The sequence below is a fragment of the Monodelphis domestica genome, chromosome 4, assembly GCF_027887165.1.
Source record: "Monodelphis domestica isolate mMonDom1 chromosome 4, mMonDom1.pri, whole genome shotgun sequence".
Lineage (NCBI taxonomy): Eukaryota > Metazoa > Chordata > Mammalia > Didelphimorphia > Didelphidae > Monodelphis > Monodelphis domestica.
The window spans coordinates 441,398,042-441,423,930 of NC_077230.1; the positions used below are offsets into that span (position 1 = coordinate 441,398,042).

The following is a 25,889-nucleotide window of genomic DNA, read 5'->3' on the forward strand; positions in this document are numbered from 1 at the left end:
GAGAAAAGATCTTCTATTTCTCAGGTAAAAGAATTGAGAGATTTGTGCATCTTCATAGCCAATGGTAGTTCTCAGCTCCAGGAGCCCAAGAGAAGAGCTCCTGCCTTTCCCCCAACTGCTTTTTGAGCCTGGCTGGAAAATTCCATACCATCCCCCAGTGTCAGCTTCGGTTCCCTCTGTTCTTCTGAGACATTTCTTCAAAATTCAAGTTTTTCATTGCTTCTGGTCTTTCTCTCTTATACAAATCCCCCATTTCTGTGTTTGTACAAAGTCAACCAGACTTCTGTACTAGAGTTCAGTACTTACCTTAGAGATTAACTAATATATATTTTATGAAATATACTATCCTAAATATTCCACCAACCTCCAAAACAACAAATCCTAATCTATTCTCAATATCCTAATCTCTTTAAATTCTATGCTAAGACTTAGGGTTTAAGTGGAAGGGTAGAAGAAATAAATTCAAATACAGAAGTATTTTGAACAGAAGCTATGGATTCACAGTATACCATATTTCTGTAACAAACTAAATCTTCCCATCATAATGAAACCTAACATTTTTCTTTTTCTACCTTTCAACGCCATTGAACTTTCTTGTTGGTTTCTTCCACCTGTTCTGCCGAAGCAGTCGCTGGGTGAGCAAAGCCCTGGTTCACCAGGGGTCCACGATGACCTGATGGCTACCCTCACAAGGTTTAGCCGGCTTGTTAAAGCCATTGCCCGGGGTGTGGCCGCTGCCACATGCTAGCAGCTACTAGGAGCCACAAGTGAGAGCTGGGTGTCAGGTGAGGGTCAGAGGCTGAAGAGCTGCCCTAGGAGGGCACGACAAGCCCTCCATACCAAAGATAATACTCCTCCCTGAGCACCCCATACACTCCTACCACCACCTTTCAACTCTTATAAACTGTATTAGCTCCCAAGGTAATTATATTTCTTTTAAACTGAATTCATAAAATATAATATCATTTTGTCCCTAATCTATCTCTAACTTCAAATTTCCCTAAACTAATCTTTCCCTGTGTTTTAGTTAGCACAAGGCATGATTGTAGCAGGCTTTGGTGAATATTCTGGTATAACTATTAAGGTTTTGGAGGAAGGAAATAAATGCTCTTGCCAGGCCTTAGTGCCATCCCCACCCTTCAGTGTTGCTCTATCAGGCACCCTACCTTGTGATCCATTCTACCTTAGGATGCCTGACCTTTTAGTTCAGAACCTCCTACCACACATGTCTACCCACTCTTAGGCCAGGCATCCCTGCTTCCTCCATTTCTATCAAGTCATTCTTAAGTGATGGTCAAAAGATTTCTTTTTCCAAATAAGGAGTCTTCCTAGCTGACCGAACCAATTAATATTGCTTCTGGGTTCTTTATTCTTTTAGGGCTTTGACTATTTTGTACTATTTTTGTACTGGTATAAAATTTGTCTAATTCTTTGGGGAATAAAGGAAGGTCTCTCAGTGTTTGGGGTCCTTTGGTATGACAAGGGGTCCAGTTCTGTTGTGGGATTACCCACACACACAACACACTCAATATAGACCTCTTTCTACATGGCTTCGATATTTTGCTTAACATTTGTGTACCTGTAGTTGTGAAAAAGAATTTCTCAACAATTGGCAACTCTGGTGGAACTGGCAATGCTCCATTTGGGACCTACCTGCAAGAAGGGGTTCTTTTCTGGGTGCCCACCTTTGGGGGGGTTTTATTCCCAATCCCTTGGTTGGGGCATCAACAAGTGGAAATACTTTGCCAGTCCAAAGCATGGGACCACATCCAAGCTGGTGGGCATGTTTTATATTTCTTCTCCTTTAATCCTCCTAACCTCAAACTTTCAATATAGCCATATATTTCATTTATTTGTTTATTCATTTGTTTGTTTCTTTAGCTTTATTATTATTATTTTTCAAAACTTGGAAATTTTTAATTAATTTAGGATATCTTCCCATGGTTACAAACTTCATGTTCTTTCCCTCCCCTCTTCCTCCTCCACCCCCAACCCCCCATACCTGAAAGGCAATTCCACTGGGTTTTGCATGTGTCATTGATCATGTGAAAATTGGATTTGGCTTTCCCCTGATTGTGACAATGAAGATATTTAGCTTTTCCTTGATTGTGAAGATTAAATTATAATCCCTTATCTATTTTTAGATTTTTATCCACATTAGTATAAACAAGGTACTTAAAAGTATGGAGATCTGCTTATTTTAAATTTAACCAAAAAAGGTGCCACCCATCTCACACACTGAATGGGATATCTATGTTCCATGTGTGAAGGCATGGGTGAAGAATCAGAATCTAATGACTGCCTTCTGGGTGGTCCTAGAACAAAGTGTTGGCTGTGATTGGTAGATGTAAAGATTAAGGGAAATGCCCCAAGAAGAAAGGTCTTTAAAAGCGAGGGACAAGGGCATGAAGGACTAACATCTTCTTGGAGTTCAACTTGGAACTCTCACTTGGAGTAGAAGATCCTGTGAGAGAGAGTTCTGCTATAGTTCTACTGGCAGTTCTGTTGGAATGGAGAATAATTCATTCAGAAGAGTGCTGACTGAACCTATTTCCTGGTGACACCTTTTCCTTGGCTTACTGGTGAGTCCAAGGCTGACTTCCTTTCCCTTGGCCTTTTTTGAGTCACCAGCCACTGGAAAGACCCATAATCTTGAGACTCCTTTCCCTTGGCAGGGACCTCTGAACTGCCTGGTTCAAAAGAAGGCCAGAGCAGCTCTCTCTCTCTCTTTTTCTTCTCCTTCTTTCTTCCTTAATATCTCCCCTCTTTATTGTAAAATAAATTACCAAAAAATCCATTCTGAGTTCAGTAATCCAATTGTGATTCAGTAATTAAATCCCTGATGACCAACTACAATATTATTCAAACAGCAAATTTAACAATCAAGACCTATTTCCATAATATTAATATTTACACTAGGGTGATCCTTTAGGGTCTACATCCTCAATCCTATCAGTAGCAACCCATGTGATCAAGTAGTTGTTTTTCTTCTGTGTTTCTGCTCCCACAGTTCCTCCTCTGGATGTGAATGGTGTTCTTTCTCTAGAGTCCCTCTGGACTGTCCTGGATGTGTCATTGCCTTGTTGCCAGTAGAGAAGTCCATTAGGTTCAATTATGCCACAGTGTGTCAGTCTGTTTATATTGTTCTCCTGGTTCTTTTCCTTTCACTCTGCATCATTTCCTGGAGGTCTTTCCAGTTCACATGGAATCCCTCCAGTTCACTATTCCTTTGAGCACAATAATATTCCATCACCAACAGATACCACAATTTGTTCAGCCATTCCCCAATCATACAGCAGCCCCTCATTTTCCAATTTTTTCCACAACAAAGGTCGAGCCTATCAATATTTTTGTCCAAGTGTTTTCCCTTATTTTCTCTTTGGGGTATAAACCCAGCCATGGTATCAGTCATACCTTTAAAGTATGCCAGAGTTCTTGAGTTTCATTTAAAAGCCTAACTTAAGTGGAGACAGCAGTAAGTTAACCTTCGGCTTTTTCCTTTGCCAAGTTATATTTGAAATTCATTCTTGGAATTGAGCAATCAGCTGATCAAAGAATTTAATAATGAAATTTTTCTAGGATTACAGAGATTCTCCTGGGGCCACAGACAACCCATTCCAGCAGCCCCCGGGGGTGCAGGAGAAGATGATGGACAGGATTCTGGCTACCAGGAAACTGGAGGGTTCCAATTATACTGACAGGATACAATCCAGCTTGTGAAAGGAATCCTGGCCAGAAGCTGTGTGAAGGAGCTGCTTACAGTGGAGACTCACCAGGGTGGTCCCTGCCCAGGAGGGGGTCTTCTTGGAAAGAGTCTCTGGTTCACTGGGGAAGACCAGCTGAGACAAAAGGAGGACTTGGCATCTGCTTAGCCCCACCTAACTGGGATTGTCACTTACTGTAGGGTCCATGATTCAGTCTGAGACTGCCAGCCTGAGACTCCCTTCAGGGGGGCTTCACAGGGGACAGGGAACAAATCCCAGCTTTGGGGTCTCCAATTTACAAGCTAGTCCTACACGTTGGGGTTCATCGGATCTTACTAGGCTACCACTTTAGGGCTTCTAGATTCCATGTTGACACTCAGTTTCCTCCTCTGTGAGAAGGGGAGATCCCAGCACCTCCCCAGGCTTGGGGATCACAGATCCAGTCAGTGATCAATCAACATTTATTAAACACCTGCTCTGTGCCAGGCTGTAGTCTGAAGCAGCTTCCAGTCTAAAGAAGAAGGTGCAGGGCGGGACTGGAAGGGAAAATGGAGCGGGGGGAAGAAGGCTGCAGCTACCAGGCTGGGGAACAATTCGTGTATGGCCCCTCACCTCCCCTGGCTCCAAATCTAGGGCGTGCACAAAGGACTACATTTCCCAGAATACCTGTGTAATGACTTCTCTGACGTCTTGGCACCTCCCTCTGTGGCCGTCCCAAGGCATGCTGGGAACGTCACTAGGGCTGTCTCCGCTCCCAGAGTGCTCCTTCCTGGTTCCTGGACCTTGCTTTAGGGAGCTTTAGGGAACTGGAGTGAAGCAGTGCTTAGGCGCGGCCGGGGCTCCCTTCTCTGGCAGAGGAGACTTTCTGCTCTTTGCGTCCTAGGGAGAGAGAAGACGCGGGTGGCCGCGTTGTGGGTAACTGAGCCCGGGATTGTGGGGGAAGGAGGCGGTGGGGAGAGACGCGGAGCTTCCCCACCTGGGCACCGTAGAGGTGCGGCAGGGCGGTGTTTGGGAGTGTCAGTGAGTGTGGTGGGGCGAGTGTGATGTATCTCTGGGTCCGTGTCTCACGTGTGTCCGTGTCTATCCATCGCTTTAAAGGATTACCCCAAAGGGACAAACACAGAAGTGCCGGTGTCCGGCGGGGCGGCTCTGTCTGGAACCCGAGCCTTGCCGGGGCTTTGCCCGGGCCCAGAGGAGAGAACGCCCCGCCCGCACCGGAACCGGGAGGCAGCTGGGGGAGGGGTTGCGGGGGCTGGTCCGGGCCCTTCCCCAAAGGGGACTCTCAAGTTAGAACCAACCCAGGGGAGAAGCCTGCGTGAGTCATGGGGCTGCGGGGGATGCCTGTGCCCACATGCCATCAGGCTCGGATCGCGGGCACTGAAGCAAAGCCACTACGATCTCCCCAGCCCTCACCTGGTGCCAGTCTTCCCCTGCAGTGCCCCCCCCTTGACCCCACTCCCCAGTAACCTCAGCTCCAAGGAGTTCCCTCAATGCACCCCTTCCAGCCAATGCAATTTCTGAATTGAGTGAAGGCAAAGATGGCGCCCGAGAGGGTGGGAGGCTTCTTCCTGGCCAGTCCAAGGTATTTTCAAGCCTGAGGCTTCCTGTGTGAGGCCAGAGAAGGACCTGGGAGCCCCTCTGAACCCTGAGTCTCCGCAGCTGTACAAAGCGGAAGTCTGCCCACCTTGGGGCTCCCATCCCTTGAAGAACCACAGTCTGTCTGGAACAGAGACCCCGGAGCCAGAAGGAATGGCCCCCGGGACCCTGAGGTTCCCTTCCCAGGTGAGTGGGGTCCATCCTGTTATGTTAGGATTTGGGGTAAGGAAAGAAGAGGGAACCTATAAATACATTTAGATTCATTGTGAAGGGTAGTAAGGAATAAGGGTTTAGGAATAAACTTATACTTAATTTAAAAACCAATATATATTAACTATCTAAACTCTATTACTAAAATAATCATTAACCTCCCAATGTCCAAATCTCGCCCCAGGAGTCCAATGAAATAGGGCCTGGATCTTAAGGTGAGAGATGTCCAAGTAGGTCCAGAGGTCTCCTTACTGATACTGCCATCAGAAGAGATCCAGAAATCCCAATTCCTCTATTGATCACAGGAGAAAATCCTCTTCCAGCCTCAATCTCAGATCATTCAGGAGAGGGACCCTTGGGAGATAGAATCTTCTCCCAGATCCCTCAGGTTCCCACGTGACCCTTCATCACATGCTTCTTCTGTCAGTCATTCTCTAAGGTTTGCATCTCAGTTTTTGCAAACGTTTCATCCTTCATCATATCCCCCCTTTTGTTGGAAAGGCTATTTTTGAATTTGTGCACAATGTAAAATACTTACCAATTACCTAAAGTAAGAAATCTGCCCAAAATAACAAAGAACCTGCACGGAACTATTTTACTCTCACTATCACTAACCTATTCTAGGGAATTGTAATAAGGAAAAAGGAAAAGGTATTAAATAGTGAACAAATACAAAAGTCAAACAGAAGCAAAATCAAATCAGCAAATAATATCAAACAAAAGATGAACATGGCTTCCATGCTAACATCAATCTGAAAAATACTCTTATAACTTAATAAAGAACATTGTACTACTATTGCAGTACATTAACATTAAACTTGGAGAACAGTTTTTGAAAATGACAATAAACAAAATATTACATAAGATTTACAATGAAAAAATGAAACCAAACATTAAACTTATGCAAATATGTGTAACAATAAATATTAGTGAGCTATGTACATAATTTACATATATAGAGTACATACCTACAATATATCCATGTATACTGTACATATGCACATATATACACTTATGTATGCTTCATATTCACACATCATTTCCATATAGACATATACCATAATACAATTAATTTACAATCCTATTATGACCTCTTTACATATATTTAGATATGTATTTACAATTTTGTTTGATATGTGATGTCATGTTATTTGTGTTGTGTAATCTATGATGTAGTACAATTCAGTATCTAATATTCTCATATTACTTAATTTTACCTAACTAATCTCTATCTTCAAAATATTTCCCTTAACTAAATTTCTATACCAAAACTAAATCTAAGTATGTAACTACATTTAGTTAGTAAATAACATATCTATAGCTAATCATAACAGTATTAGTACCCTAACTATACATTGTTCAACTCTAGTGATTCAATGTAACCTAACCATTTTTATGTTTTGTTTTTGTGTTTTATTATGTTGCTACTTTGCTATGTCATTTGTTTTGCTATTTTAATGTCAGTGTTACTGTTATGTAAGAGTGATGTTACCGTTGTATGCTACATACATACCCCTACTTTGGATGTTTCTTTCTTTTCTCTCACCTCTTCAATTCCACAGTAGTAAATATATTTCTGTTTGAATGTGAATAAATGCTATGTTATTATTTACTATAATACATTACCCCAAAGTATAAATTCATTATTCCATTTATCCTGTAATCCTCTTCATTGCAAATTTCACACAGTCTCTTACTCATTTATCTATTTATTTGTTTGTTTATTTAAGCCCTCACCTTCCCTCTTGGAGTCTATACTGTGTATTGGCTCCAAGGCAGAAGAGTGGTAAGGGCTAGGCAATGGGGGTCAAGTGACTTGCCCAGGGTCACAAACTGGGAAGTGTCTGAGGCCAGATTTGAACCTAGGACCTCCTGTCTCTAGGCCTGACTCTCAAGCCACTGAGCTACCTAGCTGCCCCCCACACAGTCTTTTAAATATATAAATTTTCAGTCTTTTAACAATATCCATTAATTCCTGAATTCTACTCTTCATCTGCATTGTCCTCTTATATCTTCTTCTGCACTTCTATCCTCTGCTTACTAATCTTTTTGACTATAGACTCAATTTGACTGATGGGTCTATCTTTCTGCAATCTCTTCTTCATTTTCTTCTTCTTCAATGATTTCTACATTTCCATTATTTATACCATGTGCTAATTTTATATGTGAACAATGATACCAGGAATCTCTACCCGAAACTTTTACTCAGGGTGGAAAAACTAACAAAATAGCATAATGACCTAACCAAATTTTCTGCGTTGCTGAAGTTATAGCAAAATGTTTTACATATGCCTTATCTCCTGGTTCAAAATTATGAAGAGAATAATCCAAAGGACCAGTTTGAATTAATACTCCCATATCATGTAATTTTTTTAGTCTTTGTTGTGAAGCACTTAAGTAAGAAGCAAGTTGGCAATCTCCTCCTAAGAGAGATGTATAGACTGTCTTACATGTTTTTCCTTGTAGTGGAGCATGTCCAAAGAGCATTTCATAAGATGATATATGTAAATCTGCTCTTGGCCTCCTACATAGGGAAAACAAACCTATGGGAAGAATCTCTGGCCATTTGAGATGATTTTTATCACACATCTTCTCCACATTATTCCTTATTTACATATTCCACTTGCCCTGAACTTTGTGGATGATAAGTCACATGATATTTTGGTGTAATTCCTAGATTTTAATAGACTCTTTTCAGGATGTCATGAGTGAAATGGGATCCTTTATCAGAGTCTATTGTTAATGGTACTCGATATCTAGGTATAATTCTCCAGACCTGGCTGAGCTCTCCTAAGGTGACATCCAGGAGAACTGGGACTTCTGTCTTTCCCAGCCTCCAGGGGTATTATCACTGCTTACCCTCAGTTTGAGCTCAAGTGTCAGCCCCATCTGCCCCTATATATATAATGTGTTCTGAGGATTTTCCAGGGCCTTATTAGCCCCTGCCTGAATGTTGTAATAGATAGTAATTCTACGGGTGTATATTGATTGATAGTTACTGACTAATGGATCAAGGTTTCCCTACCCTCCTCCCTTTATGTCTCACATCCTTCCCCCTTTCAATCTCCCTTCCTCCCCTCCTCAGAAGCCTTTCACCTTCCCCTCCCCTTTCTGCAGTTCACTCAGTGTGAACTATGAGATGTGGAGAAGATACTCTTTTCTTTTCTCAAGTAAAGGTTTATTGGAGAGACAGGAAAGGATGAAGAACAAGGCAAGAGGGATGTGGTTTTCCCTATTCTCTACAGGGAGTCTAAGATTGGAGAATATTGAGGGTATGGCAGATCTGCCATAATTTTGACACAGAGTCAGTCAAAGAGATGAGGGCAACTGGCTTTCTTCTTCTCTGCCAGATAATTAACCAGGTAGCCTCAACTAGCCAACATAAGTCTTTCAGCAGAAGCTTCAGGGTCTCCACCAGCAGCCACCAGCAGCCAAAATGCTCAGTCCAAAAGCCTCTCAGACCAGTTCATCCTTTGGCTTATCTCCAACTGCTTTCCCGATAACATTCCAAAAGGAATTGTCACTTGACTGAGAGCTTCTGTCTCCAGCTTTCTGTCTTGCATGCATTGTGAAGTTCTCTCTTCCACAATGTGCAGGCCCAGGTTCCAGACAGACAGGCACAATCACTGTCATTTATTCATCCATCCTCCAGTATGTCACCCTCTGTCACTGGGGAATCCCTGTGTTGTCCCACAATCCCAGGGATGGTACAGGGACAGTCTCTGGTCCTGATCTCCTAGACCCGGGTCTGGAATAACTAGTTTCCTTAAGAATAATGTGAAATTTACAGACTGTGTTTGAGGTACTGTGAGGCAATTGTATCAAATGAACAACTTTAGACTTCCCTCAAAGGTAAATTCCTTCTAGAGATCATGAATAACAATCCCTTCAGCCACTTAGATATGGTCCGGTCTAGTAGACTAACACAGATTTTCCCTTCTGAGAAGACGACTCAACTGCAGACAAGACTCAGGTTCAACAAACTGAACTCTGGTGGAGTCACAAAACTACCCCTGTGGACCCCTTTCTATGACCCTGCACGTGACTCATTAGGAATTATACTGAAAAAAATAGGAACTGCAATATCCCTGACATGACAGGAGTTGACATAATAGCCTATAAAAAGAGTCACCTCTTAAGAGGTGGGGCATACTTCAGCTCAGAGGAGATCTTTAATGAGAAGTCAGAAAACAGAACCTCTAAAAGAAAAGCTCTTGCAAATCCCTGGAATTTATTCCAAAGCGATCTAAGAATCCTGAATTCTTCCTTTAATCACATCATATTGATAAACTGTGAAATAAAGAAATGTCTTGGCTATAATTCTGAGCTGAAGGTCCAAACCTTTAATTGTGGTAAATGAAAGCTAGAGCTGTCACCACCCCCAGCCTGGAGCAAAGGTGTCATATAGACATACCATAATAGGTTTTATGGGTTTTTCACTGATAATTAGCACAAGTCACTGACCAGGCAGAAGGCACAAAGGATGTTCAGAAACATGCAGTGATGTTTGAGACAAAGTCATAAGTTGAGTACAAGGTTGAGATCAGAAAATGTATTTAGTCCTCCAGAACCATCACACTATTTAGGTCACAGTAACCTTTCTGGACCACAATGCTTTGGGAAGCTTCTAGTTGTCATAAATCATGAAATGATGAAACTCTGAAGATGCCTAGATAGTTTTTGTGTGATCTCTTCAGGTCAGCTGGACACTCTCTCTGCTTTTCTTTGGGGCTGAGATCTTTCTACCTTCTTGTTCTAGATTATTTCTGAATGATGGCCTTTTACTACCCCTGCTAGTGGTTATTGCTGCTCCTTCCACCTGATCTTTTTGAATCTGATCTTCAGATTGGTCAGGAGCAATTCTCCCTCTCAGACCTGGCTCCAGAGAGTACTCTTTGCCCCTGCTACTGTTGTGGGAGAGTTTTCTTGTGTGAGAGGTAATGCTGGTTCTGACCCAGAGAATTTCAGCCCAGACCCATTCCTCTCAAGACAGGAAGGGGTCTACATAGTGCAGCCATAGGGTTGGACAAAGCCATTGCAGGGGAGTGGAATCGCCCTCAGGTGGGTTCAGAGGATAATGGAATGGCCCCTGTAGGGTTTTAGGTGGGGAATTGTATCTTCCCATGAATGGAAACTTTCAGCCTTTCCTCCCATTATTCTTCCCCTGGGTGTGCCAGGGTCATTCCAGGGTGAAACAAAGGGAATGGATCAGGAAAGGATAAAAGGGAAGAGCATCTAGTAGTAAGTTCAGCCTGGTTTTCTGTGGAGAAAAATGGAAAAATAGAAGAGTCCCACTAAGTAGCATATTATTATTAGATCTGGCCACTGACTTGTCAGTTATTCCTCAGTCTTCCTCTTAACTTCTTCTCTTGACCTTTAATCCCCAGGTTTCCATAGTTACAAGGCTAGGCTTAGATCCTTTGTTTTTCATGTATAAACTTTTAAAATATTAATGTGGAATTTAATATTTTTGTGGAATAAATTTCTCTTTAACCGTGCAATGTCCAAAATATCAATTTTGTTGTGCCCTTAGCCCCAGATTATGAAATTAGGTGGAACCTCCCTTTTTTTCCTAAACTAAATAAGGTAGGACTGGCCATCCAGGGTGAACTTGGACCAATTTTGAGATATGCTAGGCCAGCCAGAAGGCTGGGGAAAGCTTGGACAGACACCTTCCTTGTATGCACCAGGACCTGCAGTGGTTATTTATGAATATAAGAGGTTGACTGAGTAGTCAGGTCACCAGGGATATATATATATATATATATCTGGGAGAGAGAAATTTTTTTTTGTTCTTTTATGTTGTGGAGAGTGTCAACTGACCAAATTCAACAAGCAGTTGATTAATAAATTAATTTAAGAAGAAGAAATTATGCCTCTTGAGAATTTTAGGCTTTATGCTGTCAATGTCTTTTGTGAGAGTGAGCTCAATCCCCAGCCCCAGTTATAAAATATTCTCTTTTTAAAAGGTGAAGAATCCCTCCTTTCCCCATTATAATTACTGTTCTTTCTATATAACTAAATATAAAATGACATTCATCATAAAGCAAAGACAGGATGTTTTGGCTAAGGTATATCTTACCTAATGTTTTTTCTAAACTGAATATAATAGGAGACTCTTCTTCACTTTAGCTTGAATCAGAATCTCATCCAATATATAACTATGGAATCCTCTTTATGCTTTCATCTAGATAAGAGTATTTCAGCCTTTTAGGAAATTCAGTAGAGAATTTTTCTTTGTTTTCTCCTCATTAGTGTGACAAGGAAATCACTTTTAAAAGACTGATATATATTAATTTAAGATCGCCAAGGAATTCAGCTATGTAATTCCTAAATGAAAACTCAAGTCAGCCGTCAACCTTTTATAGAGTTTAATTACAGACAGGAGGAAGAAAGGAATTAGAGATAGAGAGAGAGAGGGAGAGAGAAAGGGGAGAGAAGGGAATAGGGCTTAAATACCCCTTCTGTTTAGGCTGGGCCAAAGGGCCCAAGCCCTTAGATAGCTGGGGCAAAGAAAAGAGATCATTCCCTCTTACTCATGTGACCAAAATGGAGAAACAGTCTCAGCGGCCCCCACCTCCAGCTTCCTTCAGAGCAAGCTTCTCAGAGCACCTCTCCAACCACACCAGAGCCCAAACTCTCCAACCACCCCCCTCAGTCCTCAGACCCCTCTCTCTTTAAGGAAACCATCCAAGTTCCCTCCCCTCAGTTCTCACATCTACCAATCACTGTCCATCAATTTCCCTGTGCCAATGGTAGCTCTAGCTTAACCCAGGACCACCCAGAGGTCTTGTGGCTTTGCACATGTCTGTTGGAGGTCATATTCTCAAATAATTAAATTTTGATCTATGCTGCAGCCCTTCCTAAATCCTGTTAGGACTGAGTGGGGTGGAAATTGTATTTTCCAAGACCTGATTCTGTCATTCCAAGTATCTCTATTGTATCAATTCTAAAATCAATCATGACTCAAAGAAATTCCTGTTCTGTGCTTAAGCATAGGTCAAAGCCCTTTCCATTGTTCAGCAAAAGGTTTCTGTCCTAAAGTAATCTTAAGAAAGGAGGAGAAGGAACCTCCTATGCCAATGGGGTTCCCATTCCAATAGACTATCAGTAAGAAATTTTCCAAGTATGAAATTTCCCAATGGTGAAGTTTCCAACATTTATAAGTCTAAGAAATTTTAAGGTTTACAATCCCCCCTGATGATCATTGGGAGACTAGTCTCCCCATTGATCATTTAACATAATCATTTTGTAGTTCTAAATTCACTTCTAACTAAAGATATACACAATATTCAATTTTCTAAGAGAAATTAGAATAGTGAGAGAGGAAATAGAAAAGAAAAGAAAGCAAAACCAATGTTTGCTAGGCGCATTGACAGAAAGCCAAATTAGGGGCAGTCCCTTTTGGCATAAATGTGTACAGTTACAATAAATGTTCAATCAAAATTCAGTCCAATCAATCACATCCAAAGTTCATTCTTGATCTTCTAAGAAATTTTAAGGTTTACATTAGTCACTGGTAATATTTCCCCCAAGGCCATGCAGTACTTGCTAGCTTCTCAAAAATTACATACAAATGTTCTTATGGGAATTTTAAAATCTCCATCTTGCTTGGTCTAGCACCCAAAAAATGTGCACACCCACTACACGGGCATGTGCTAGTCAATGACAAATCAGAAATAACTGACTGCTCACCTGGGCTGTCCTAAGCCAAGCTTGAGCCACCATTGGCACTTGTGAGGCACAGGAAATGAGATAGGGAACAGCCTCTGGAATTCGCTCACTTCCTATGGACAGAGTTAGGCAGCAGTTCCTGCTAGGAGCTTGAGGAGTGAGGAGGCCCGCAGAAAGCTTCCCTTGAGATCGGTCACATGAGTCAAGGACTGATTTTCTTCTCTACCTTGGCCCTGTGGGCCTAAACTCCCTCTGGCTCAGCTAGAAGGTTGAGTTAATGTTTTCCCCTTTTCTGCTCTCTCCTTATCTCCCTCTCTCCCCTTTTCTTACTCCCATTGTGATTAAACCACCATAAACTCCATTCTGACTTGAGTGTTTCATTTTAGGAATTTCATAAGTAAATTCTTTGGTGACCATAACTTAATATTATAACAACTTTTAAAGGTGATTTTCACCTTAACATTTACCAGATCAATTCTGATACCTGTAATGAGGAATTTCACATTACCTTCTCTCTTCTCTGGAGAATTTCTTACATCCCACAGAAAGTACATACCCTCTCCCTAATTCCACAGGGAAAAGCATTTCAGAGTGAGACACATCTACAGTCTTTATTCATCCAACATGATTATTACTTCAGATACAAAATACCTTTGTCAATATTCCATTGTGCTCTGAATAAATGCTGGCTCTGACATTCTTGAAGGCTATGACTTTGGGGGTAAATTACTTGTGTGCTTTAGTTTTCTGCACTTGGTTGATCAGGACCAGACTAGTTGAATACTTAAGGTTCAGCTCTAAATCTCATGACTTGTTGCTATAGGGGTCAATAACATTGAGGGATGTGGTTGTGGACTTCACCCAGGAGGAGTGGTGCCTGTTGGATCATCCTCAGAAAGAGCTGTACAAAGAGGTCATGGTGGAGAATGTGCAGAATCTACAATCTGTGGGTAAGGACGATTTCCTCTGTGAACTCTGAATCTGCCAGAAAGAGAATGTCTTCATTCCATGACAAATGTGATGGAATTTATGACTTTGCCAATAATTAGAAAAGCAAAAGTTCTGATCTCTGCATAAGATTTTCCTTCTGTGTGTTTTCCTTTTTAAAAAGTCTTTGAATTCTGTGATGGGAAGCTGGTACTTTTCTTTCTTGCTACTCTTGTGTTTTAGGTAGCTTCAGGTGAAAACTTAAAACACTGTTAGAGATTTATATTTCTGAAGCTAATCACAGAATTCATCTAGTCCAGCCTCTAATGAGACCTGAATTTTGTGTCAAATTCTGTTAATAACCAGGCAGCTTTTCCTTGAAGATGGACATTGAAGGGAGCCCTCTAGGCAGCCCTTTCCCATTTGGGATTAGAAAGGATATTTTGTTCAGGAGTATTAATCGGGACTATCATTCTTTGCAGATGATTTGACTGTATCCTTAAAGAGTCCTAGAAAATCAACTAAAAAGCTAGTGGAAATTATTGACAACTTTAGCAAAGTTGCAGGGTAAAAAATAAATTCAAATCCTCAGCATTTCTGCATATTTCCAACAAAAAGTAGTAGTAGTTTAAAAAGAAACTGCATTTAAAATTGCTGTAGATAATATAAAATATTTAGGAATCAATCTGCCAAGACAAATTGTAATATTTATTGGGAAAATGTGGGATTGATGAACCGGGGATACTGAAGGTTTTGTAATAGGGAATGGAAGAGTTGAAGGGAGAGAGGGAATATGACTGCTGGTGAAGTAAAAGGAGAGAGATGCCCCCTGCAGAGAGGGTATTTTTGAGAAATGGGCCAGTTATGATAGCCCGAGGGGATTTCTTCTCTATACAATGACGTTGCAGATACCCCAGAGGAGGTAAGCATGGACCCTCCTCTGGGAAAACCTCCCCAGAGTAAGGTCGCCAGGTAGGGGTCCAGAAAGGACCATTTATAGTTGAATAGCTTTCTTGAGGTTCAGCTCCCTCTATGTTCCCTGAAATAATAGACTGCTTATCTGACTGCTTTTATTTAAATAAAGATAAATTTTAATAACTAGTTTGGATTGGGGAGGTATCAGGGAAGAGGGATTTCAAGGTTTGAGTATCTCTCAGCTTTTGAGCTGAAGCAAGGCCTCCCAGGCTGGTGGAGGGTTTCTTTTATTCCTTTCTAAGCTAATGTTTTCTAGTTTTCTTAAGTTCAAAGTCTTAGCAGTAGACAGCAAGAGGAAGAAAAGTTCTGACCTTCAGAGTTAGTTGGGCCTGTCTCTTCAGGCTCACATCCTAAAGACCAGCCTTACAGTCCAAATTACTTCCCTTCAGTTCTTTTGTTCCACTGAATATGATCACAGGGATCCAGGTAGACCACACAGTTGGGAAATTCAGGAATAGAGGCACTTGTAACCAGAGACAGGGAGAGAGGTTCCTTCCAGTTCCAGGGCCAGGGAAGAGAGGGAATCACAAGACCATCTGCCACTCCCAGTTGCCCCTTCCCCCACCAACTGTTAGTCTTGTCAATATTTTCTAACACTCCAACTGTTACTGGTTCCAACTCAGTGGCAGAAAGGCCAGAACTTGGTTTAGTTTTCCTTCCCACAAAACACAGGAATTATATGAACACGACTACAAAACACTTTTCACACTATTAAAACTAGATCTAAATAGTTGGAAAATCATTAATTCCTAATGGGTAGTATAGACTAATATAATAATAATGACAGTCCTACCCAAATTAATTTACTTATTCAGTGCTCTACCTATCAAACTTTCAAGAAAGGTTTTTATAGAACCAGAAAAAACTAACAAAGTTCATCTGGAAGAACAAAAGATAAATATCAAGTGAAATGATGGGGTAAAAAAGTGAAGGATGGTAGCCTAGAAGTGCTAGATCTTAAACTATACTATAAAACAGTGTTAATCAAAACAATATGGTCCTGGCTAAGAAACAGAAAAGTAGATTAATGGAATAGAAAAGGGGTTGATGACATCTGCGAATTAGTATTTGATGAATTGAAGGATCCTAGCTTTTGGGACATAAATTGGAAAACAGTGTGACAAAAATTGGGTCTAGATCAACATCTCAGGCCCTATACCAAGATGAATTTAAAATGGGTACTTATAAATGACTTAAATATACAGAGTGAAATTGTAAATGGGTTAACATAGAATAGTATATAATGAAAAAGGTTTTGTGCAAACAAAACCAATATAACCAAAATTAGAAGGAAAGCAACAAAGTAGGAAAACAATTTTATAACAAAACTGGCCAAGATTTAATTTCCCAAATATATAATATTTAGCAATGAGAGAAGAAAAAGAATTGAAGAAGGTAAACAGTGAGACAACTAAACTATTACTCTCTGCTAATGATAGGATGTTGTACTTGGAGAATGCTATACAACTAAAAAAACTAGTTGAAATATGTAATAATTTTAGCAGAGTTACCTGATGCAGTATAAGCCCTTATAAATCATCAGCATTTCTATACATTTCCAACAAAGTCTAGCAGCAAGTGTTAGTAAGAGGAATGTCATTTAAAATAACTCAAAACAATATGAAATACTTGGCAGTCTATTTGCCAAGGCAAACACAGGAATCATTTTAAAGTAAGCAAAACACTTTTCACTCAAATTTATTCAAATCTAAGCAATTGGGAAAACATTAATTGCTTATATAGGCTCTATAAAAAATATTTCTACCTAGAAGATTTTATTTATTCAGAGACTTACCAATGACAGTAGCAAATAAACCTTGTAGAAGTAGAAAAATAATGAAATTCAGCTGGGAGAACAAATAATCAAGAATATTAAAGGAATTAATATTTTAAAAAATTTTGCAGTATTGTATTCTTGCAGCACCAGATCAAAATCGTATTATAAAAAATAATCATATAAACAATCTGGGTACTAGCTAAGAAAAAGAAGGATATATCAATGGAATAGATGGGAGCAAATGGCCTCATAAATCTAATTGTTTAACCCAAAGATCCCTGCTTTGGGGATATGATCCCACTCTTTTGGCAACAGCTGTTAGGAAAATTGGAAATTTTGGCAAAAATTAGTGTACACCAATAACTCACCCCTCTATCAAGATATGGTCAAAATGGACTTATGATTTAGATACAGGATGATATTATAAGTAAACTCAGGGAACATAAAGTTGTTTTCCTGTCAGATCAATGGTGAAGGGAAGAATTTAAGACCAAATGAGATAGAGAACATTGCACGATATAAAATGAATAATATTAAATATAAACTTTTTCGTAGAAACAAAACCAATGTAATCAGAATTCAAAGAACAACAAACAGGAAAAAAAATTGTTCTATAACAGATTTCTCTAAATTCATTTCTCAAATGTATGAAGAACTAAGTCAAATTTATGAAATTCCAAGCCATTCCTCAGTTATCAAATGATGAAAGGTTCTGAATAAACAGTTTTCAGAAGAAGAAATTAAAGCTATCAATAATTATATGAAGAAGTGTCCTAAATTAAAAGAACTCTGAAATATTACCTCACCCCTAAGAGATTGGCCAATATGATAATAGTAAAGAAAAGTGACAGAGGTTGAAGGGAATGTGGGAAAATTGTTAAACCTAACGTCCTGCTGATGGATTTGTGAACGGATCCATTTATTCTGTGTTCAATTATAAAAATAAACAATATGGAAATAAAATTTAAAAAGAAGTCTAAAACTGCAGCTCAAAACCCCTAATTCTGCCTGGTCTAGTAAATTTAACCTTAATCTTCCTTTATTCTTCCCTCCAATTCCATGCCAGATGTTAGGAATAAAAAGAAAATAAGCATTTTAAAATATCCTCTCTGTGTCCTGTACTAGGTAAACTAGTTTATAATTGTCATTAATTTCACAACATCCCTGTGAGTTTGATATTCTTATTGTCTTCAATTCATAATTGAGGCAACTGAGGTGAAGAGAAGTTCAATAACTTGCCCAAGGGAACCCACTTACCCATTTACTCTTAAGTTCTGACTTCTTAACTTACCTTTAAATTCTAGAAAATGAAGATTGTGAAGTAATGTTCCTATCCTTCTATTACAAGAGGTAAATCAAGATGGAATTTCCTGATTGCAAATGTGTTCTTTGATCTCTGCCTTCCTGGAAATGTCCCAACAGTGAATACAACAAAAACCATTCTGTATCCTTTACTTGCATGCCCTCTTTCTGTTGTGGGGATCCAATTTTTTATTTTTCTCTCCTGATCCCTTCCTTCTTCCTTTTCTCCAGGGGTTAGAGTTCCCAGAGAAAAATTTGGCACCTGTTTTCAGCAAGGGCAATCACCATCGCTGCCAGAACAAAAAGACCAATGGGATTCTTGTCCAGGTGAGTCAGGGGAAAGCAGGTGCATGACGGCTGTTATCCCAAAATACTTTTATCTATTGTTGTAAAGGGAGTGCCAGTTTTCGTGGGTGGCAGGCCAACACAGAATTAAGCTATTCATTACCTGAGAGATGAATAGGGTATGAGACTAAATAGTTAACATGGTGGAGTAAAAGGTGAAATATCTTTTCTCTGTAGAGAAAAAAGAAAACTTATATACCACTTTGAGAATTACTGCATAAGTGAGGTAGATTCTCAGCTAAACATATAAAATTTATCAAGATTGACCATGTGATCAAGCCTGAAAAATGAGGAGAACAGAATATCTAGAAGGTTACCAGAGATAGACAAAAATAAAAGAATAATCACAGATTACCTGAGTCTGAGAATCAATACTGTGTATTGGTTCTAAGGCAGAAGATTGGGAAGGGCTAAGCAATGGGGGTTAAGTGACTTGCTCAGAGTCACATCACTGGGAAGTATCTGAGGTCATATTTGAACCTAGGACATACTGTCTTTCGGGCTGGCTCTCAATCCACTGAGCTACCCAGCTGCCCTCTAAAGATTGACTTGTAAAGGAAAGATAGAAAGGGCAATGGAGAAAGACTATTCTATACTGTGGAACAAGCATGCTCAGTTTCATGATTTGAGTTATAGTTTAGCTGCAAGGAAGTTGGTTAGTCAGTCATGCATTCTTATGACATGAATTGCAAAGTGTGATGAGAATCTTGAGCCTGCCTGTATCTGAGTTCGTTTGAGTGGTTTCATTGCTTTTCTTATGTGAAAATATTTCTAATATCCATCTTGCAGTTATGATGAAATGGTGTATCAAAGGACAGGTTTTGCTTAAGTTTGAAAACTCCTTTTGACCTCCTTTGGTCTCCTTTGGAATAAAATACTTACATTTCTCTGTGTGTGTGTGTGTGCTTTCCTTCTGTGTTTATATCATACTTTGTTTTCTTCAGAGGCAGAGACTAATTTTGAAGTGAAAGAGATGTGTAACAAGCTGAGCTTTTTTATAGAAGGATCTCGCTCCCAGAAGTTCATCAATAAGGGTCCTTGTGACTTTATTGTGAGTGAAATCTGTGAGTCTGATAATAAGGTAAATAAAATTCCAATGAGTGACTATGAATTTGGTGAAACTGCAGAGAAATTCAGCCAATATTCAGTCCTAAATCAACATATGAAATTGAACTTAGGATTTGACTCTTCTCAGGGTAGTGAATACAGCACATGTTTTCCTGAAGAAGTAGAATTTACTAAGTTGCCAGAGAAACCTCCTGAAATGCTCATGTATCAAGGTAACCTAGGTGAAATGGCCTTTGACTGGAGTTTAGACCTCATTAGCCATCCAAAAACGAAATGTATAAAGATGCTTACTGTGAATAATGAAGTTGGGAGACCTTGCCATCAAATCTCTGAGCTTGGTTCTCATCAAATATGCCCCTCTGGAGAGAAGAAGCCTCATGAATGTACACAATGTGGAAAGGCTTTTACAGTTAGTACCAACCTTATCAGACATCAGAGAATCCACTCTGGAGAGAAACCTTATGAATGTAAACAGTGTGGAAAGACATTCACTTGGAAGTGCCATCTTGCCAGTCATTTTAGAATTCACACTGGAGAGAAACCTTATGAATGTAAACAATGTGGAAAGGCTTTCTCCCGGAGGAGCCGTCTTGCTATACATCAGAGAATCCACACTGGAGAGAAACCTTTTGAATGTACACAGTGTGGAAAGACTTTCACACAGAGAAAGTATCTTGCTTCACATCAGACAATCCACACTGGAGAGAAACCTTATAAATGTATACAGTGTGGAAAGACTTTCACAGAGAAGGGCTCTCTTCGTCTACATCTAAGAATCCACACTGGAGAGAAACCTTATGAATGTACTCAATGTGGAAAGGTTTTCACTCGGAGGCGCCAACTGGTTTCACATCAGACAATCCACACTGGAAAGAAACCTTATGAATGTAAACAATGTAGAAAGGCTTTCATACAGAAGGGTTCACTGATTTTACATCTGAGAACCCACACTGGAGAGAAACCTCATGAATGTAAACAATGTGGAAAGGCTTTTACAGAGAAGGGTTCTCTTATTGTACATCTGAGAACCCACACTGTAGAGAAACCTCATGAATGTAAACAATGTGGAAAGGCTTTTACAGAGAAGGGTTCTCTTGGTGCACATAAGAGAATCCACACTGGAGAGAAACCTTATGAATGTAAACAATGTGGAAAGGCTTTCACACAGAAGGGTTCTCTCATTTTACATCTGAGAACCCACACTGGAGAGAAACCTTTTGAATGTAAACAATGTGGAAAGGCTTTTACAGCGAAGGGTTCTCTTATTGTACATCTGAGAACCCACACTGGAGAGAAACCTTTTGAATGTAAACAGTGTGGAAAGGCTTTTACAAAGAAGGGTTCTCTTGGTTCACATCAGAGAATCCACAGTGGAGAAAAACCTTATGAATGTAAACAATGTGGAAAGGCTTTCAAACACAAGGGTTCTCTTATTTTTCATCAGAGAATCCACACTGGAAAGAAATCTTATGAATGTAGACCACATGGAAAGTCTTTTTGAACTAGATCTCATCTTTGTAAACATCAGAGAGTTCACACTAGTGAGAAATCTTATGAATGTATGTAATGTGGAAAGGCTCTCTTATTAAACATCTGAGAATCCACACTGAGAAATTTTATGGATGCAAACAGTGAAGGAAGGCTTTCACACTGAGGAAATGTCTTTCTGTATATCAGAGTACCTACACTGGAAAGAACCCTCAGAAATATAGGCAATGTGGAAAAGCTTTCACACTGAAGAGTCATGTTGCTAGGCATCAGAGAATCCACATTGGAATAGAATCAAGTTCCATAGTTGTTTCATTTCAGAAAATCCTCACTGTAGAGAAACCTCATGCATGATACTGATCTTATAATTTCCACTTTAATTTATTTAACATGAAATAATCCGCACTACAGAGAAACTATAAGAATATGATCAATGTGGTAAGGCCTTCCGGGAACAGTCATGTTATTCCCAATTGAGAATTCCTTTTGGATTGAAATCTTATTCCTCTCATTTATGAAGAAAGACATTGAAATGGAGAGTCCAGTTTCATCAATATGAGATGATGTCTTCTGAACAGAGCAGTTCCAGATGGATTTCCTATAGGAAGGCTTTCAGCCAGAGATCATCTCTTACTTCATGTCAGAGGATTCATAGTGCAGAAAAACCTGATGAATGTTCTCAACCTGTATATGTTTTCTTCTGGATGAGGGTGATCACTATTACTTAGAAAACTAGAAAAGGCTTTTTGCTAGAGCCCAGACTTTATATATGGTCCCAAAGAGGAGCCCTCATTAAATACCCCAAATTTCTTACTGTGCAAAAAAATGTTACAATGATAAAGACTTTTTCTCTGAGATCCTAATGCTTGTCATTCTTCACTATTTGTCAGCATTCATCTATCACAGTTTTTTACCCACTCTAGTTAATTGGCCCTTGTTTCCTTCTTTTGTTGTCATATATAGATCTCATAGAAACAAAATAAGAATGCATGAAATAAATGTCAAAGGATGGGGATCTGAGCCCTACTGCTCATTCCATTCTATACATGGTGTCAGACTCACGATGCATTTGGATGATTTATGGGTGTGAACAGAAGTCCCACCCCTGCGATGATGTAATAATGGAGAATAACACCCTTCATAAGCAAGAGGCCAGACACCCACTTTTCTGGGGATGATGGTGATGGAGACACATTTTTTTGCTTAAGGGAATCTCATTTCCCCTTTGAGAAATCATTATTTTCAGAGATATAACTCCATTCATTCTTCATTAAATCAAAATGTTGCACAATAAAAGAAAGTAGTAATTACTCCTCCCTCTGATAATTACTTTCCCTCTAGTTAGAGTCCTAATAATGGAGAAGTGAATAAGAATTTCACCAGGAAACAAGGAGTTTTAAACAAATTACTTCAATTTTCTTTCAAAAATAGCCAATAAAATATTTCATGGGTACATAACATCATGTAACATTCAATAAAGCTATATTACATATTGTATTATATCATCATTTTAAAAATGTTACATTGTATAACAATGTATTAAAGAGTTTAATGTTACTTTTCATATCATATGATATTATAATTTTATAGAAATTATATAGGTGGGGTACTTAACGGAGGAACCAAAGTTCAGTTCTTTGGGGAATAAATATATGGTGACCCTCCCTTTCTCTCAAGTTGAGCTGTTGACCAATGGAGTCAGTCTGACTAGACAAAAAGGGTAAGATTTTCCCTCAGCCTCCTTGTTGAAATAATGGTTTTTGAAGGTCCTCTCCTAACACATTGAATCTGATTCAAGTTTCTATTAAAATCAAGATGTCTATTTCAGTTAGGTATAAAGGGTTGAAGGGTAATGAAGACAAGAGGAAAAGGAAATCCCTAGCTATTTTCCCTATAAAGATCTTGAGGGTTTTAACTAAGGAGTCTTCTTGAGAAATAAGCTATGGAGTCCCTAAGAGGAAAAAAAGAGTCCTTATCCTAAAGATTGACAGCAGTTGAGAGAAAAGATCTTCTGTTTCTCAGGTAAAAGAATTGAGAAATTTGTGTGTCTTTATAGCCAATGGTAGTTCTCAGCTCCAGGAGCCCAAGAGAAGAGCTCTTGCCTTTCCCCCAACTGCTTTTTGAGCCTTGCTGGAAAATTCCATAGATTCCATAAGATTATCTGCCATACACATTAACACCACAGTTAGGGAAACGCACACATGTGCACATTAATCTGGCATGAGAAGAAAGAAAATGATCTAGCTCATCAGGCAACATAATAAGAGGACTTCCAGAACAGTAGGAAGTATATGCATCAACACAAAACACAAAAATCACACTGACTCTAGGGACTGCTTCGTACGTAAGAACAGCCCATGAAAATTGTACATTTGTAAAGAAATCTCTGGCAGAACTCATTCAGGCAAAAAAGGGTAATATCTTTTCTGTCTGGATGACTTCAAAACACAGACTATGTACATGTATTCATATATATGTGATATGTATGTATTTGTATGCATATGTGATATTTTGTATAGGAAACACGGCTACATATGTAGAGTACTAACAGTCTAATAAACTAACCCAAAAGAGGAAAAAATTAACATATGAACCCTTAACAGACAGGGACAGATAGTTAAGGAGAAAAGGGAAATTCTAGAACATAGTGAGGTAGCATCACGGACAGAATAAACCATATTTTAAAAAGATAAAAGAATAGCATATATCTAGAGGTTATAAAAGTATTACAGTTAGATACGCATTAGAGGTATAAGGTGTAGGAAAGTATCTGTTACTCAATAGTTACTTATTGCATTGTGTTTTTGCAGAGACAAGCATTGTACATACTGATACAAACCTTAAAAACTAGAGAGAATTTGTTACATCGCACTAAAAACCCTTATACCATACACGCAACCTAAACCCACTTTCCCACCACCCAGATCTTGGCAGAAGACAGGTTTCAGTATAGTATATAAATAGGTTAGGCTAAGATTTCTTATTTTGGGAGAGGGATATTAAGGGGAAATAGCAAATAGACTAGATAGATGAGCCTAGGAATAGGATTAAGGTAAGTAATTCTCTTGGGATCAAGATGACACCATTCATGTGAGAGGTGAAAATCCAGAGACCTTTTGAAATGGAAGAAAAGCCTGGACAGACTGCTAAGATTCCAGGAGCAATGGGGGGAAGGTGGAGGTTTGGAATCTCATGGAAGGAACAACCGAGGCAGGGGCAGTTGATTTTGAGACTGCCAAGGAGAAGGTCCACTTTTGGCTGGATCCTGATCCAAAGAAACCTTTTCTTTCCCTGAACTGATGACAATCCTCCCAAACCAAGGAGTGGGTAGAGAATTGAACAGAAAGGAAGTACACCAGAAGACTCACCCCCACCTCCTCTCACCTTGATTCGGGACACCTGCTGTGCTGTGCCAAAAGCCAGGGTTCAGCACTCTGAACCCCTCAGGGGCTTGGGCCATCAAGTCTCAGTCACCTCACTAAAGGGGAAGGTTTAGTTAGTCAGCGATCCCTCCTTCCTTCTTTCTCCTGCCTCTGTCAGCCTTGCTCCACCTCACCCTCCACTCCTGTTTAGAATAAACTTGTTACTAAACTTCAACTGACTCCAGACTGAGGGAAAGGCTGTTACAGCTGAGGGGAGAGAGAAGTGATCTCTCCCGCTGGAAGAAAGAAACTTGCTGTTTAGAAAGAGCCTGGCAGTGGGGAGTGAACCAGCAGGCTTACTGAGGGGCCATAACTAGGGAGGACTGAAGGAGGAAAAAGATTCACCCTCCTTCTACCTGGTGGTTCCAACTAACATGAAGTACTCCTTTGTCTGGCCTTGAGGGAGGAAGACCCCATTCTTTCCCCCTCCTCTCTCCCCACACAAAAGACCCCTCTATTATAAGTGAGATAACTTCACGATGAAACAATGCTTCAGAAGTAGATTTATAAAAGAAATTAGAATCAATGCTTGATATTATTAAGATATGGTTAATAGGTCTGAGAAAGGATGATTTATTTCAAATTATACTTTTTCACCTTTTCAAAAATTTAGTTCATGCTCAACATCCTAATTAAAAGATTTCATTCACTTATAATGGAAGCTCCTTTTCTACTGCATATCTTTAGGAGGGTTTCACCCATTTCACCTTTTCTTAAGCAATGAGTTCGAAACCTAACAAAACATTCAAATGACCTTACACAGAATTGCTTCCACTTATTCCCCCTTATATTTTTAATCACATTTAAAATCCTATATGAGGCTATCGACGTTCTATGGAATCCACAATGAGAGTAACAAGAGGGGCACCTAGGTATCTTGCTGAATTTGCACACAGGTGTAGAAATGTGCTAGGTTCAATTCTGGCCTCAGACACTTCCTAGCTGTGCCCCTAGAGAAGTCACCCACATCATCTAGTCTAGTGATGGCAAATCTATGTAATGGGTGCCAAAGAGAGCATGCAGTGTAGTCTGTTAGCATGTAGCTGGCCTTTTCCCCCTCCTCTTGTAGAGTTTTTTACTATGAAGGCCGAGGGACTCCACTCCTCTGAGCTCAATGATATTTTTTCACATTCCCCCCCCCCCCCCCCCCCCGCCAAGCAGCCCAATGGGAAAACATAGTAAGGTGAGTGGCACCCAAGAGGCAGAGATAAGTGGGGAGGGGAGAGCAGAGGTCACTCCCCTCCCCCTCTACACAGCCTGAGGACAATCCTCTCCTCACCTCACGTGACTTTTTATCCAGCAGCCCAATGGAAGCGATTTCTCTCTCCTCTATGGGGTAAGAGGAGTAGGTTGTCCCAGGCACTTGGTGGTAGGGAGGGGCATGGCACACTCTCTGGGGGT

General features: G+C 39.9%; 1 protein-coding gene across 2 annotated transcripts; it reads left to right on the top strand.

Moving 5' to 3' along the window:
• Nucleotides 1–4,374: 4,374 nt before the first annotated feature.
• LOC103101708 (zinc finger protein 883-like) lies at nucleotides 4,375–24,882 on the top strand. 2 transcript variants are annotated; one of them, XM_016422674.2, is made up of 4 exons: nucleotides 4,375–5,486; nucleotides 14,008–14,134; nucleotides 18,397–18,492; nucleotides 19,455–24,882. In XM_016422674.2, the coding sequence occupies exons 1-4, from the start codon at nucleotides 5,454–5,456 to the stop codon at nucleotides 21,077–21,079; spliced, it is 1,881 nt and encodes a 626-aa protein (XP_016278160.2). In that variant the 5' UTR covers nucleotides 4,375–5,453; the 3' UTR covers nucleotides 21,080–24,882. The 2 variants fall into 2 exon arrangements, with proteins under 2 accessions (XP_016278160.2, XP_016278161.2); XM_016422675.2 differs by having other exon boundaries at nucleotides 4,376–4,619.
• The last annotated feature ends 1,007 nt before the right edge of the window (nucleotides 24,883–25,889 follow it).